Source organism: Acipenser ruthenus, chromosome 19, assembly GCF_902713425.1.
Source record: "Acipenser ruthenus chromosome 19, fAciRut3.2 maternal haplotype, whole genome shotgun sequence".
Classification (NCBI taxonomy): Eukaryota; Metazoa; Chordata; class Actinopteri; order Acipenseriformes; family Acipenseridae; genus Acipenser; species Acipenser ruthenus.
The window spans coordinates 21,957,048-21,974,986 of NC_081207.1; the positions used below are offsets into that span (position 1 = coordinate 21,957,048).

Sequence of the window (17,939 nt, forward strand, 5' to 3'; positions counted from 1 at the left end):
TACTTGCCTAATGAATAAAAAATAATAACTGAAAATAAAAATAAAATATCCCATTTTGTTCATGTCACATGGTATTCTGTGACATAGCTCTAGGTTCAGGAGCAGAAGCATAGCTTTTCAATTAATTTTGAGTTTGTATTTCATTTTGTATATAGACAAACCTATTAATAAAATATTATTATCATCTACCATCTAAAATAAAAAATAGACCTCTGGGAAGACCAAGTTCCTTCATTAAAATATATAGCAAAATTATTTGCATTTGAGGAATTATTATAATTTTTTTTCTTAATATTACTTTCATTTTTCATCAGGTTTAATTAAATCAAATTCAAAGATAGCAGCCAGAATGGCAGCAGTTACTATCACAGAACTGATTATACAGAGGGTCACGGAACCACATTTATTATACATGAGGTATGCAGAATGAAATCAAAGCATCACAGCCACTACATTCCACAAGCTTATTAGAGATCTCTAAAAAGCCAAGACAACACAAAAAGAACCGAGGCTGTAACAATGCAATACAAAAACATAAATCCCAAACACAATTTTATTACTATTGCAATACTGCGTGGAAACTACAGCAGCTCACCTGTCTCTCCTCCCCTGAAACAATACGGTATAACAGTTGCTATTAGCAAACACCCTACAGTTACCCATTGTTATCCTAGGATTTTTTCTTCATAGTCAGTAAAATTATTCGTGTGCTGCATTTATACGACTATGAAGAAAGACGACATGTTTAAAAGCTGTATCATCACAACACAATTAAATCAACTGCTCAGAAAATGTAGCACTGGTATGCATTTTTCTTTTTGATATTTATACAAGACTGTCCTGCCTAGTAAAGATGTTCATGTCACCTTCAACAGAAATGGTTAAGGAAGTTACAGATAACATTCAGCTTTGACAGCATCAATGTAAACTATAATATAAAACACTGTGGCATGGTGATCACCACCAGCTGTGCTGTTGAACTCCAAAGTGGAGTGCACGTTAAATTTCTGTGGCATGTTTCAACTATGACCTTTAGAGACAGCAGTTGCGAGGAATTCCAAAATGTGGAATGTATTATATTTTATTATTACTTGTATTCTTATTAGAACTTTTTTCCTACAACATCTGAGTCACTAATAATTTTCTATTTAACATTGTACAGTATTTTATTAAAGGCATGGGTGGAAAATTGGCCATGCTGTGCTTACTGTATGTTCGTGTTTCTATGTCTGTTTATATCACAAGTACAATGTATGGAAAAAGATAGGGTGACCATCAGGCTTTTTAACTCTCATCTCAAAGCATTCTGGGAAGTGTAGTCGTCCTTCTCTTAAAGGAAAGAAACAAGCGAAGGTACAACGTACCAGAATGCACTGTGATGGAAGTTGAAAAACTATCCCAGTGAACATGGGGCCATATGGTCACCATTCGAAAAGAAAGTATGTTTAAACCTATATTTAACAGCTGAATTTGGAAAATTGCTTTCTTTAGATCAAGCTCCGCACCTGCTTAGCAATGCGCTGTTATTTAGTTATTCTCTAGTTGGACTTAAATCCAAAAGGACAACTGGTATTGTCTGCATCAAATATGAAAACATTATTCACAACACTTGTTGTATAAACCCAAATGCTGTGATGGTGCTTCCAGCTATTGTTCTAGTTTGCACAAGTTGTTCTGCCAAGCCTGGAGTTTACAATTAGGCATTCTCGCGCCATTGCATTTTTTGAAGTCTTGCTTGTTAAAACGTTTGCTTGTTTTACAAAGGGGATGATAATGTATTCCGGAACTGCCCATAATTAGAAAAATAGGGGTGAAAGTGGGGTTCACCACCCACAGTCGCCATATCTAGAAATTGGATACAATTTTGCAGTAACTCTGCTCTTGTGAGATGGCTTGCTCGTGCATATTTCAGAAGACAGGGTGATCATCTATTTAGGCATATTAAGATATTGGTAGTGGGCAAAAGGGCTACAAATGTCCCATTAACATCTCCACAAAACAGCAGGGGTGGCCCAACCCTTTTTCCACAACGCTGTATGTGAAAGACTACGTTGTCTCCCTTCGCTGGGGATAACAAGAGAACCCCTGTAAATAACTGTTAAAACTATTATAACAAATACTTGTTCTTATTATTACCATTACAATGGTAGACATGTTCGCTTCTTAAACACCAATGGTATACTCCCAGATGATGGATTTTCTATTTCAGTTCTGGTAACTCTGAAATGTGCCCCAGTGAACACATTCTGCAGCACGTTACATGATCCCTGACAGCATGGTCTCTACCGCTAGCTCTATATTTTTCCCTTTTACAGCTCCGGTTGTGTAGTAAAGGAGTGATCAGGAGAGAACAATGCTGTTGTACTTGGCTGTACGGACCACATCTTTCCTACAATTTAAATGTCATGTGTCTTAATGGTCATTAAACTAATGTGTGGCTTTTTGGCTGGCTTACTTGCACACCATGTTCCAGCATGAAAAGGGAGTGGTTCACATATTACAACATATAGTATGAAACATATTTAATTTCAGATTCTTGTTAAAGCAGTCTAGTACAAAGACACTAGTAGACACAACATGGCGCAGTGTAGCACATTTACCCACTGTGCAACCTGACCTCCTATACTGGAGATGGACTGTATAAATAGTCATCAGGAGTAGTCAAATCAAGTGTCAAAGACAGTGCTGTAAATTACCATTATATTTTGGGAGAATGATTTCATGAAAGTATATCAAAGCCAGATTTTTACATAATTCTTGAAATACATACAACACATTGTTGTTGTTAATAATAATAATAATAATAATAATAATAATAATAATAATAATAATAATAATAATAATAATAATAATAATAATCTGTTCTGTTTTTTAAAATATCTATTAAAAGAAAAAATCACATTGCATTTACACTGTTTTTGCTCGGGTCCTTTGCTCACAACTGCACTGCTTCCACATTCTTATTTCTCTTCTAAAGTCTTGTTTGTATCCTGGGGACCTGGCACATTTGGAGGAGGCTAACTAATGTGCTATTTAACCCAGCTTGCAATTTCATCAAAAGACTGTTGAAGCCTGGAGGGTTTGAATGCTTTTCTACTGAAAGTTGTTTCTATAGATCCTTTGTAAAGGCAAGAAGACATACACTAAATTTGAGGGCTGATTTGTTTTCCCTTCTCTTTAAGTGAAGCCCGTTACATGATTTTCCAAACTGTGCTCATAATTACTGTGCCAGAAAACAAAAGAAAATGTACTCCAAAATGTCATTAGCGTGATTTTTTTCCAGATAGCGCAAACGCACCAAATAGAGTTACCAAATCAGAAATAAACAACTCAGACATTAGACATTAATAAAGACATACAATAAATAAAGACAAGAATAAATGCTAATGATAGAGTCTCCTTACCCATTTTGATTAAGAGGTGCTTCCTTGCACATACACTGTACACACTACCACCTTCAGTTGGGGTGTTTAGAAGAGATTTACACAGAGGAATCACCTTTAGAACCCTGCTGGTTTTATACTGGAATGGTTCTGAGGATATTGTTAAAAACTAATTTGTGTTTAAACAGAAGCACTTGACGTACCGTGTAGCGAGTAGCGGGTGACTCAGGTTTGGTGATGCCCAGGCCTCTCTCGTCCAGGGCATGCTGTCGTACAGCAGTATATCCTTCTCTGTCAGGGCCATGACAACAGGCTTGTACTGGTGGAGGCCTCCATCCAGCTTTATCTGGAAAAAGATCAAAAGAAGTAGTGGGCTGTAAATAAAAAAGACTCTATTAGATCACCATCACCCACAGTGTACCCACAGCACTGACAGAATAGCATTGGGGAGTAACGCATTTAATGAAGTGTGGTAATGGAATACATTATATGTTAAAAAATATTAGTTTAAAAAAATGGCTTCGACTAATGCATAATGTTTAATACCAACTTGCTAGAAAATTATGTGGGAGGAGAAATTAATAGGTTAGCTGCGGAGCCACGTGACATATCAAGATGCAGCCTGACCAAACCCCCCCCCCCCAAAAAAAAAATCTCTGAATAAACTGTTTTTTCAAACAGTAACTTCCTGTAACTGAATTTTATACTGTATAAAATTCACTTTTAACTGTAACAAAGGCCAAGCATAAATTCAGGAAAATCAGATAACTGATTCCTAACTTATTATATAGACTTCCTTAGGTGTATTTCTGTGACATATTTTTTAGGTATGTACAGTATCACTAGTGCAAATACTGGCCACCATGACCTAGTTCTGATTCACTCAACAACTTGAGCAAAGAAATTCTAAGTTTCATACACTGCAGACACATCGCCTGTGGGTGATAATAATAATATATACTAGAACTACTTAAGTAGTTATATAATTGAAATAGTTAAATAGTAACATTTTTGTACCATAAAACATCATGTACAGTATTACAAGGGCAAGGCCAATGTAAAATGTGAAACTGGCCAAATAGGTAAGTGTGGTTGAAGTGCAATCTCCCAAACCTGATCTGGTACAGTTGTTACCTGAGTACCTGTTGGGATATGACAGTGCAGTGTATTTTCTTGCAGTAATGATGTTTTGATCTCGATAGTTTTTTATTAACACTCATAAATGTCACGACTGGATAAAGTACAATACAGGCCAGACAGCACACACATTAATGACGCGACTGACCACAGGGCTGTTTAGTTCCGGAAAGGGGCAGTGTGATAGAGAGAAAGAATCAATGTTGTTGAAAGGACGCTGTGTAAGGTTGGTGGTACGCTTCCCCATAGATGGGCCGACTTGACGGTGGGCGGAAACAGGAAGTCGGCCATCTTGGTTGGGGCATTGTTGGACACAAATTCAGTGTTTGCTTGCATTAGCTGTTTCATGCCAGATTATTAACCGCGGGTACTGTACCTCTCATTAGATAGAGCTGGTCCCCATGGTGTTCATTATCTCTTTTGGCTCTTTGTCTTTTTCATACTGTAATGGAGAATGTGACTCTAAAGGATAGATTAAAAGTTGCTGCTGCTTCCTGGTAACTAATCCCTTCCTGTTCTTTGAGATACTGTATCAGTTCATTTATTCAGCATTGGCTTCCCCATGGTTTGCTCTGTTCCAGTATCAACATTAAGAACTCTACATTGGATACAGCAGGTGCGGACATAACCCACGCAATGTTATGCCAATGTTTGAAAGGAAAGCGTCAGCAATGAGACTCAGTCAGGGTAAGCTGCAGTTTAAAGTGCTGTTGTGCATGTTTAATAAAATAAAACAAAACACTGGAACAAATAAACAGGCACAAGGGCCAAAATAAAAGGTTAAACAAAACAATACTGACCACAAACACTAATGTCAGGCTGGGCATTCACCTTCACTGACAAACAAACAAAAACACAGACACACACACACACACATGTTTGCATTCCTATGTTTTTGGGGACTTCTCATTCACTCTCACTATATTTTTATTTACTATTTCTAACTCCAGTGAGACAAAACGCCACACAGGGTGAACGTCGACAACAAACTAATATTTTTTTTGAGACACATTTAGTTCTTAAAAACGTGTTTTACAAAGTGGTGACGTCCCCACAATGTTGTTTTTTCAGAAGTTACTATCTTTGTGGGGACATTTTCTCAAATTTTGTCCACTCATTGATAGTAATACCTGCCCACACACACACACGCACAAGCACACGCACACACACACGCACACGCACACTTTCTGGCTTCTTTTATACATGTGGCCACCCAAATCGTCACCAATTACAGAACTGGGGAATGGCTACACCAGTGATTGCTGGCAGGGACAGATTTGATGAGATGAATAATATTGATGCTATTACCTGCATTATTATACAAGGTAGACTCAACATTTGGCTCTTAATTGTGCAGTAATTGACACCATTCTTCTTTATTGCTAATTTGATTTTAGTTAGTCAATACAGTATTTAAATACTTCATTACTGCATGCTATATTTTCTATCTAAACTGTGCTTTCTAAACAACAAACATCATAAAGCAATCTGCTCTCCCTGGGGAAATAGAATTGCTGTAGTTTAGGGTTTATTTCATTACAGTTTGCAAACAGAGTCCAGCATTTCCCAGTTACAAGAGGATTAGTCTGTCAGCTACAACCCACTGAAAGCAATCATATTCCATAGCAAACAGATGCTTGAGCACAAACAGAAAGCTTTTGGCATCCAGGCTTAACTCCAGCATGCCTTTTTTCACTTTTGAACAAAAACTGGAGGTCCAACACAGGGAAGTTGCTTTTTTGATCTAAGCAGTTTGTAATAATACATACTAATAATAAAAATGTGTAGAATTTAGATGATATAAGTGATTGTAAAGAACAAAACACATCCATAAATTGTGCCTGTTGTGCTGATGGGAAGCAGCTGGTGGGTTACTGAAAGGAAAGAAGAGTCTGAAGGGGTGTGGACAATTTTACTCTACAGATGAAATTCTACGAAAGTGCAAGACTGTCTGAAAGCAAGGCCTGCAAACTGAGATTTCTTGAACCTAGTGTAGTACCAGATACCCTGTTTTAAGATAAAAATACATTTCTTTAAAAAGCAACACATCTGAGACCTATAAAGTGCATGGATGTGAATGGCATTGAAAAGTGATGGAATTAAATATGTTAACTACAATCACTCGGAGTATACCTAACAGATTATAATATCACGTTAATGTAAATCAGAAACCAGCCAGATCTTTGTCTTTTAAAGCTAAAACTAAATTTAAATCTAAAATATGTGTGAAATCCAGATACTTCCAACATTGATCTTGTCAACTTTCCTTCTGGTATTTTAAACAAGATTTCCAAATCAAACAAGGTTGACATATTTCTTGTATATGAACATACTCTATAAAAAAATACCCAACAGCATTCTGTTGTCACCATACATATTTAAAAAGGTGATATATTTTCTACCAAAGACAGGTGGGTATGTCATTTCTACTCATGGTTACATGCTTTTTTTCACCAGCCCCACAAGCAATAAAAACCGTCTAACATAAAACATTTTATAAAAAGAAAATGTAAACGAGACTCGTCTTCAGGTGTTACAGAACACCCCGCAGCGCTTACAAGAAACACATTACTTTACCTTTGCTGTGTCCCATGTTGTCTGTACCACTGCGTTATATTTTTATTGCAGACTCTTGACATTTTTAATAACACATCATGGGTCATTAACACAACTGAGGAATACATTTCTCAACATTTACAAGGGAGCGTTCGCTCTCACAGTGTGTTCAGATCATGCTCCCTTCTGCAACAATGCTGTTTTTCCGTTCTCATTTCAATCAGAGCACCAGCATTGTTGCAGGAGGGAGCATGATCTGGATACACTGGCGAACGTCCCTGGGTAAATGTTAAAACAAGGTAATTCCCTGGTTGATTTACCTATGATGTGTGAGTAACAATATCACAACAAGTGGGATAATGATGAAAAATATATTCCTGTAATATGGACAACATGGGACACAGCTAAGGTAAAGTATTTCTTATAAACACTGCAGGGGGTTCTGGAACAGTTTAAAATCATATTGGAAACCTATAATGCCATGTATAGATTCAGATGAACAATGTTTTATATAATACAGTACTGTACTATTGCATTCATAGCTACTGTTAATATTGGTTTTATTCTGTGTCTCAAATGTTCAGTTGTGGTAGTAACATTTTCAGAATTGGATTTCTGCCAAGACTGAGGACTATATTCATAGTAACCATCAGTCACTTCAAAAACAATAAACATTAAATACATGTATATACATTAAAGAGAACATGCAATACTTGTTTCCTTGACTTTGTTTTAGGTTAAACCGTATACCATAAAAAATACAAAAAATATATAAGTCGCCTTGGATAAAGGCGTCTGTGAAATAAACAAATAATATAGTTATTACAATTTATTTTTCAATTTGTAACTCACACTAACATAACATTTTGCTCTGCCAACATAGAATTCAGGACTAAGTTGTTACTAGCTAGGTTTATGTTTGAGCTCAATTGGAAAACATATTTTCTTTGGATTAAGAATTCTTAGAGAGTATGAAGGTTAAATTCCCCATTGTGGCTCATCCCAGTATTACAGAATTAATCCGTGCTAGTCTGTGACTCAACTTAAGTAGACTCCTGAAGGTGAAGGGTCAACCCTGACAGGAATAAAGTGAGGGGGAGCAGCACGGCGCTTGATTAGACCCCTTACCTGCTCAGCGAGCCATCCGATGTGCCGGACCTCCCTGTTGCTGCTGGTGTTGCTGGAGCCCAGCATGGAGTTGAGCTCAGCCAGGACTTGTGGGAGCAGGGCTGCGATGTTGGTGTGGATCGCAGTGAACCAGGAGTGTGCTGCGGCCGAGTCTTTACACCTCAGGACCACCGTGTTCCTGCCGTCAGGAGAGTGCAGCTCGATCAGCCTGCCAGGTCAAGACAAGGAGAATGGTAGCATACAAAACCTTCACACTGAGGTTATTTAATTGATTATTTGCACAGCACACTGTGCCACCAGTACCCCTAGTTATTATCCTGCGTTGGGGATGAAATCCCCTGCAAAGTGAATATACAGTACTGCAGTGGAGACTTACACATTTATGCTTATATCTGGAGAACCACTTATCAGTTTATTAAACTTTGTAGTAACACTAGTTAGCATAAGTTAATGAGAATATAAGATCCTGGAGATATACTGGGGTGTCTGTCCATATATTCGACCATTTGTATGTCATACATATGTACATTTTTGCATATACCTAATTTTTTGGCTTGCTCAAGCTGAAGCTCAAAATATTCTTTGATGATCTATTGTCACCTTTTTGCAGCTGGATGCTATAGAAATCATGTTCCTATATAAGGTTTGAGCTGTACTGTTTATGTATTAGCCATAGTTCTTTTATTAAATGTAATGGTAACTATGTAATTATTTCCCATTAAATGTTGTTTTTAACGAAGATAATAATATATATTTTGCCACACCAGTTGAATCAACTGACAGTTTTAAAAAGGTTCTGTGACGGTGTCAAACAAAGCTCTATAAAAAATGAAAGTCAATAATGTTTCAAAGTCATGTTTGAAAGATATGCACCTTTACCTGTAGCCTGACCATGAAGACTGTTCTGTGATAAATCCCATGTTTTGCCATGCATGTCTAGAGACAATAAGGGTTCAAATACTTTGAAACTCTGTGCAGGCATACTTTTGCTTCTATCCAGAATATGATTTTCAATGGCTCATAACTCACCAGGATGAGTAGAAAAAAAGCACACTGAATAAATCTAAAAGCACACTGAATAAATCTAACTGTATGATGACATTCAATCAAACTTTTAAATTAAACGTTTAAATTAAGAGCTTGTAGAATGTTAACACAAGTGTTTGACTTATTTGTTCATGGAGTGGCCTGTTTGGGCTGCATCCTCATACTGTATGTCTGGAAATCTGATTAAATCAAGGAGCAGATCTGTCAAGACAGGCTGTGCCCATTTTAAGTCAGTTTGCTGAGTTTTTTCCAGTAAAAGGGCATGAAATCAGACAGACAACTGTGCTTCTATAAAAACAAGGTATTAGTGTTCAGTGTTCGGCCATTAAAGTTTTTTCCAGGGGCTTGTTCACATTCTTTCAGGGATGGCTGCTTGACTTCAATACAAATAATACTCACTCCTCTGTCTACCATGAGAGCGGCACTGAATACATTAACATGTTGTTTAGTAACGGCACCTTTTTCTACTTAACCCTTCATTTATAGCTCCCAATGCAACAGCATGAATTAGCATCATGTTATTAAGCAATACTACTTTCAACTCCCAATACCTCCAAAACCCTGTCCATTTTAAACAGAACGGTTACTACCCTGCAATTAATGAATTTCAGTTGTTTTGAGAGTCTCGCACTATTTAAATTGTAAATCAAATTTAAAAAGTGAATATACAAGTATATAAACAGTTAAACTTTTTTTGTCTATCTGATTAAAAAATTCTGTAAAACAAAAAAGTCATTTGATGCTCTTTTCTGTAGCACTGAAACTTGGCTAGGCAGGCAAGCTTTAACATTAGTTCTGGAAAATCAGCTTAACTTTGAGCTCCGATTTAAGATGTCCTCTCTGAATCACAATGTCTTATTGTGTAGAACAGTACGAGCTGACAACATGTGCTATCCATGGACAACATCGTTATTGTCATAATCTACTGTATTTAGTTTTCCAGAAACAAGGCATTTTTGAAAACTGTTTCCATCAATGTCTTCAAGTTATTGTGAAGTATACTCCACTCGTCTGTCGACTTTGTGGTAGGAATGTCTGCATTTTTGTTTTCACAGCTTTCCATGGGCCCTGAAGTGGCTAGGAGTTGTTTGGTTTTTATCTCTGTGCATCTTTCACCCTAGATTTTCCATGCGGGGTCTGTGGGGGTTCATCCTGGAAAACTGTCTGCTGTGCCTACTGTTTGACCGGCATCCTGCATTTCAGAAGTTAAAATCAGGATTTTACCAAAAGACATAAAACTCAAGCGTTAGCATTCTTTAACGGAACAGAGTGGACCTATCCATTGCATTGCAAAGCTATCAGTGTGGTTATATAATTATATAAAAAATTATATTATGTGGTTTACAATTGTGACTTTTGCACCGATTCATTTTTCTCAAAATCAATTAATTAAATCATGATACTTAAACTCACTCAGAAAGGGACAATCTGGCTATAATAAATGAAAAATGCATTACGAGAATATTGTAGTTTTTTGTCTAATAATAACAATGCAGTACTGTATAACCATATACAATATACAGGTACAGGGTGATCCTAAAATAAGCAAGCTGGACTCAGCAGCAACTGTATTGGTCTCCTTTAACTACTCCTTTAACAACGAACCTGACCGTGTGCAACATTTACAAAATACAGTTGCTTGGTAACTTCACGTTAACTGATGACACCATAGTCTTTGCAAAGTTGTATCCATATGGCATATTTTTAACTGTATGTAAGTGTTTATTGTAAAACAACCAAAAATTACTTTTTATCCAACAGATTACCACTAATCAATATATCACAACATCCTCCAAATTATTTCCACTATATTCCATTTTCTATTAATTGCTTTCGAAATTATACAAACAAAAATGCTTTATTGCACAAGGAAACTAAACGTATGAAATTAATCAAATTAAGAAATGTACTCAACAAGCAACGATACAAATGGAAAATGACATCACCTTCATATCTTCTACATCATGTGCCTGTATTGTAAACATTAAATTGAAGCTTTTACTGGTGCTTCCTGGTGGGGGGAGAGAAGGGGATGGAAGGAGTCATCGAGGGAGAGTTTGGGAGGGAGCGAGAGTTGGAGAAGGGGACTGGATGAAAGGAGGAGTGGAGGGAGAGAAGGATTCACAAATTCATGAAAAAAAGAAAGAAACAGGACAATACATGTACATGCCCCAAAGAATATAATGTTGCTGCAGCAGCAACTTGTACTGTTTTAATCGTTGCCTAACCTGGCTAATTTTAAACCACAGACCCTAGTTGTTACAAGTTTACAGCTCATTTCTTGTGTTAAAAGATATCTGGATTCCATTCCCAAGGGAGCAAGCCAAAACCTGCCTACCTACAGAATAAATACACACAATTTTCCACCACCAGTGGTATATTTTATATGACACATCCAATGGTAGTACACAATTATTCATTAGGTCTTTTAAGTATGTTACACAGTATGGTACGGCAGTGTAATTACAGGCCTAACATTGACTCTGAAGGTGTTTCCATTTGAATTCTATCGTTATAACAAATCCACCACTATATGTCTAAATTATAATGGAGTTACACAAAGCTTAGAGGACTTGTTGACACGCTTTCAGCTACAAAGGCAATTTAATTTAATGTTAACATATGTAAACTCTTCCATGCTGGTCACAAAAATGTAGGATCCAAATACCAAACATGTATGGAATAGGTTACCTAGTCATGTTGTTGATGCTCAATCACTGGTAAATGTAAGACTCAACTTGATAAAGTTTTGAGATCTATCAGATAGTAGGAACTGGACAAGTTTAGATGGGCCAAATGGCCTCCTGTTGTCCAGAACGTTTTCTTCTGTTCTTATGTAAAGGCACTGGTGCAATATCAACAGCAGAGTGGTTAGGTAACATGTAAGCAGTCTAGCTGCATTGTAAATAGAACACACTTTCAAGAATAGTCACCTAACTGCAGCTGCACTGTAAAGTTGAACTGAACTTTCACTATCATTTAACCACAGTTCTTTTATTACATGGAAGAAGGCAGCATTGTGTTGTGACAGGAATGCTTGTTGTCAAGTTTCTATAACCTTTCCCAGCTGGCAGACCTCCATCCTGCCTGAGTCCCACTGTGATTGTATTTTCAGCAAGCGGGATTTCACTATATTATGCAAAGGAAGCTAGAGTTACTCCATCAACACAGGGCTGTAATTGCATCTCTAGGTATCGAAAGGAATCACCAAAACTAAAGGGAAGAAAATATAAGTTAAAGTGTATAACATACAGAATACTATAATAAATATACTGAATACTATAATAGACGGCTTGGAGTCCATTGGGGTTTGAATGATGCCATATCATTCAGAAGTCCCAAGCTATGTTAATACTTATACTTTTCAGGTTTTAAAGATTTGCATTGATACATTTCCCTTGTAAATGTTTACCATAGCAAAACCACAGCAAAGTGCAATAAAGCCAAGTAAAGTCAAGGCAAAACATAGGTGAGCTTTGTATAACTCAGAAAGGAATGGTAAATCATTAAAAGATGTGGCAACCATTTATTGTAGTGCAATATGAGGCTGTTTGTTTGTTAAGCATTCTGTTGTATTGATACAGGTGAGCTGATTCACGTTCGTCCCCAATATTAAACACATAGCAAGGAAACCCAGGACAGGTGGCAGGCTGGATCAAACCCAGCCCTTCTCAATCACCTGGCACCTTTTAAACTTATTCAGCAGCAGTAGTTCCCCAGAACAAATAGGCCTTGAACATTTGATAAAAGGGAGGCTTGTGAAATTTAGATTCAGGAGACAACGCTTGGACAGGGCTTGAATTTCAGCATGGGATTGCGATAATCGCGCATTTTCAAAGTTGCTCCCCCATATCTACAACTTTCAGTGCTTGAAAATCCCACAGAGACATTTTAAGCCACCAAGCTACTGTATTTTTCACCCAATTTAGAATGCCGGAAACGCTACAACAATCTATAAGGAAGTGGGTGTCAGTGACGAAAGCACTATGAGCCGCATTCTGAGTAGTTCTAGTTAAAATAAATAAATAAATAAATAAATAAATAAATAAATAAATAAATAAAAGTAGTGCTGGATATTTTAAGTGCTGCGAGTCTTTATTCTCTTGTACATGATTCTCGGTCGCTATCTTTAAGGATTATAGAAACTCAGAACACTGCAGTAAGTAAACAGTTTTGAAAAAGAAAACAAAAAGACGATAATAAGTCTACGCAGGTGTTGTTTTGCAAGTGGTGACTTTCGCTTTAACTGTTAAAACTCAGCCCCATTCATTTTGGGGCGCCAGGGCACTGAAGGATACGCACTATTACTCAGGCACCGTTAAAGCCACCTACCTGACTTGTTTAAAAGTACAGACTCGGGGCTTTCCAAAGACATATTCAGTGTGTGTATGCGGTACTCCTAGCCGGAACTACGATCACCTGAAGTTAAGCCTCTCGTCATGTGAGTTCACAGCTTAGGTTTCGTTTTGAGTCTCTCCGTAATTGTAGCAGCTAGACTGAAAGGGGCGGTATCATTGGAAAGCTTAGAAGCTCAGCTTCCACCCCATGTTCATTTCATATTGAGGTTCAATGGTGAAGTGTTTTTTTTTTTGGAGCCATCTATGATTACTATATATATATATATATATATATATATACATATATATACATACATATATTCTCATTGCTACCACATATAGTATGCCTGATCCTGTTGCAACTTACATAATATGAAAGGAAATTTTGTGGCCATTCATTTAATATGTTACATGCATCCAGTACAAACTATCCTGTAGTTAAACATACATAAATGAAAACAGTGAAAAACAGGCGGAAATAGGGCCATGTAAAGAGTTGTAAAAAAGAAATGGAGCGCTGGTTAAAAAGAAAAGCACCTTTTTCTTCTGCTGCATGCAAAAACTTCACATCAGGCAATGGCAAAAGCAATAGAGAGTGCTCTGTCTCACAGTGATGAACAGCTGTTAGGTCTCCTGAAAGCAGCTTATTTTAAAGCAACACCAGTGTGAATGATGATGCAGTAAAATATATATAGTTTTTTATATGCAAAAGTGCCTTTTATTTTGCCATTCCCCCTAACATTTTGGAATCCCCCCCATTGGCTGCAGCATAGGGGGGAAATCGCCCCAGCACATACAAATTAAATTCAAGCCCTGAGTAATCTGTGAGAAGTGACCTCATGAAACAGTATCAGTGGCTTAATCTAGATATTACTAAGAGGGAGAGGTCTCTGCATTATTTATACCCAAGTGCTGTAATGAAGTGCTCATTGCACCACATCCTGTCAAGGCACTGAAAATGACATCCTTCAACTGCTGATACTGTACTGCTTGACTGCATCTACTCTCAGCAGCATCTATGTGACTGAAAATGGGCTATAAAATACTGTAGGGTTATATGACAGTGAATATCTGCTTATGGAGGAATATCAGTACAGGTAGAAGTGAAGTGACCAAGGCTTATAGTCGAGGTCTGAGTGTCGCTACTACCCATACACAGAGGCTCACCGTCCTATATCTCTATTATATAGTGCTTTACTGTTACCTTGTAGGTTCAATTTAGAAGTACTAAAAGAAACCTAATAAATTCAATGATAACTGTTTCTTCAATGAAGACATTGACAAAGACTTCCAGTTGAAAAGCCTGTCACTGAATTAGTTATGGATACCTATATGCTACAGAACAGTTTCTGTTCATGACAAATCTTTGTTTAGTCCATCTGAATTTGTATTGAAAAGCAGAAAAAGGTTATTGAATTGAATTGGCTGACCGATTGTGATGTCACTGTTTGTTTTCAAATGTCTTTTTAGTTGAAGGGAATTCCGAGAGGTGCCTAAGGTACAATATTTCAAGCATCAGCTTACAGACCTTGATAGAACACTATGATAGAAACTCAACGTGGCACGGTTGATGTCATGAATTTGATTTGACGTGTGATATGTCATGGCATACACTGCACTAACAGGAGAGTTATTTCTGGATGTTTAAGTTCTTGTAAGAAAAGCAATTCAGAATATTTCTCCAGAAAAAAAAAAAAAAACAACATTCTATATTTTTGCCACTTATTTTTTAGCATTTAAACTCTCAGAAGCTAGACACATTTTCAATGTCGAGTTAGTTCCTTCACATGACCTTACAAAGTTATGGCTCCTCTGTTCTTGTCATGGCAGCACAGACAGCAATCTGATTTCCTCAGCTAGCAGCAGGTAGCAGCAGGAGAGCTGTGCAGCTGGCAGGGCTGTGGTGCACCAGGCTTGTAAGACTGCAGCCATTGACCCAGATGACGGCAGTACACTCTGTTACAGATTCAGCATGTACTTAGAGGTGACGTGGTGGGAGCCGTATGCTCTTTTCTATGCTCTGGATACATGTAAATGAAGAAAGCCCAAAGAAAACAGGCTCTTTACAGTGTTTTGGCTTCTGCCTTCTTCAATTAATATTTTACACAGTATTTCTAGTGATTGATGAGTATCATGTTGGAGAATTTTATTTATATAGTAGGGTCCACTGTAGCACGATAAGGAAAAACTCTCCCTGACAATCTTGCCTCTCTGACCCGAGGGACTGCCAAAGCCAATATGAAACTCCCTCTGCAATCCCCAGCGAAGACCAACAACTACACACAGCCAGGATGGGATTCTGTGCATCCCTGACTGTATGAATCACCCTGCACACCACGCACTGTGCTTTTACCAGGTGAGCCACTCTGGGACCCTATATATTTATTTCTTGACAGAAAAGGTAAAAAGAAAAAACAAAAAATACAGTGCAAACCACAGAAAATTCCATCTCGATGAAGCAAAACAAACACTTGGATTTCGGTTAAAAACCCTACCCATTTGCCATCTGCAGAGACACAGACCTACAATTATGGAAAGAGATTCCAAACAATATTGCAATTAAAACGCGTGTAGTCATAGACATTTAATTAAATAAAAAAACACTGTATCGATTAGGGAAGAATGGCAACTGAAATATATAGTTTGTATCTCATCATTGAAGTGTTGCAATATCTCAGGTTGCAATAACTGTGACAATAATAGCTGACCAGTGCATCTTGACGCTATTATAGCCATCCATGCCTATAAGGAATGCAATACAGCCCCTCGCTCTGAGAGATCACTGCCAAGACTAGATGCTGCCTCAGAAGAAAATCACTTGATCTGCAGCAAAGAGCTGTGAAAATGTGCTCTGAATTATATATGGATTTCTATTGAATGAGTCAGAGAAGTCCTGGTGAAACAGTGTCTTCAACATTTGATCAGTTCAGATTACAGCTATACACTTCACTAAGTGCCAAGTTTTAGTAAATCAACACATATTCTGAAACTAAAACAGTACTAATCAAGAAAATTAGAGCTAGAGAAGTTAGTAATTTATATCCACTGAAGTTATATTTAGTCTATGCTGTTTAAGATAACTCCACACCAGCATAAATAACTTTCTGAACATATACCACAATATTTAACATTATTTTACATAACAGAACATTTAAGAACCAGGAGGAGGCCATTTGGCCCATCAATGATGGTCTGCTTTTTAATAGCCAATTGGAAAACTAGTCCCTATCAGTTTTAAAAAAAACATTATTTAGTTATTTTTTGACCTCTGTTGATTTTCTAGTATCATTGTGCAGTTAATTCACAATAAATATTCATTACAAAATCTTTGAGGGTATCCTTCACAGTAGGATGCATCTACATGTATTAGAGTTTGCCCTCACACCTTCTTTCCTAAACAAGAGGCCATGCTTCATTACAGAAACAGGTGATGTGCAGAGTCAAATATTTGCACACTCTGTCCAGCAAAGAGAGCATTGAGGGGACCTTAATGTTTGCTTCAAGTTAAGCCTGTGAGGTCCAGTCCCTGTAGGTTACTGAAGTTAAATCAGGGATTTTAAAACATATTTTAATTTAAGGGCATTTGCACAAGCCTGACCACTAGGAAATGGTCTTAACCTGCCGGTGTAGTAAATCGATACGTTTACTACACTGACCTTGAAACATTTGGTGTTCAGATGTTTTCTACAGCTGTGGGCTCCTCTCTAAACAAGTACTAGAAAGTTATGTTTATAGGACTTGTACCGCAGATACAAGACAGACTGAAGCCCACACAAGAATAAAAACAGCTCTATTAAAATTCTGTCTCGTAAACTCTAAATCAGGCATGGGTTTGATCCCTGGCCTCTAAGATGACAATTCCGCTTGGTAAGATTGACAAAGTGCCTTAGGGATCAGAATGGCTTGTTCCATCCCATATATCATCTTGTAGAGGCTGCACATGCTGCTAGCAATTTGATCCCTTTGAAGTTACAATTAGTGATCCATCTAGGGATTCAGAAAAGAAAACAGGAGTGGTTTAACCTTCTCAGTACCATGTAATTTGAGCCTATTAGTGGATCTCACAGTGGATTTTAATAACACAGTGATCCCCTTTTGAAAGGCGGCTCTTTACCCTGCCACCCACCCCATAATGCCATTGCATTAGCACTTTCATTCTCATTATATGGCAAATAACATGGCCTCTGAACTATGGAATCTAGTTTTACAAAGGGGAAGACCTGTCCGTCACTCGTTAACTCTATATTCATCTTGCTGGTGTTTTCCCAAAGTGGAGATTCCATCCATTGATCTATGACATACATTACAAAAATAGAGTGAAATGAGGCTTGGGATAAATCTGGTTCATAAA

The 17,939-nt window shown here is 37.4% G+C and overlaps 1 protein-coding gene across 1 annotated transcript in view; it reads right to left on the reverse strand.

Moving 5' to 3' along the window:
* LOC117424316 (beta-2-syntrophin-like) overlaps window positions 1–17,939 on the reverse strand; it is a 72,712-nt gene that overhangs the window by 18,367 nt on the left and 36,406 nt on the right. Inside the window, exons 3-4 of the mRNA XM_034040543.3 lie at window positions 8,205–8,412; window positions 3,587–3,729 (exon numbers count right to left, since the gene is read on the reverse strand). Of these exons, the coding sequence (XP_033896434.3) occupies window positions 3,587–3,729; window positions 8,205–8,412 (351 nt within the window). The remainder of the gene's footprint in view (window positions 1–3,586; window positions 3,730–8,204; window positions 8,413–17,939) is intronic.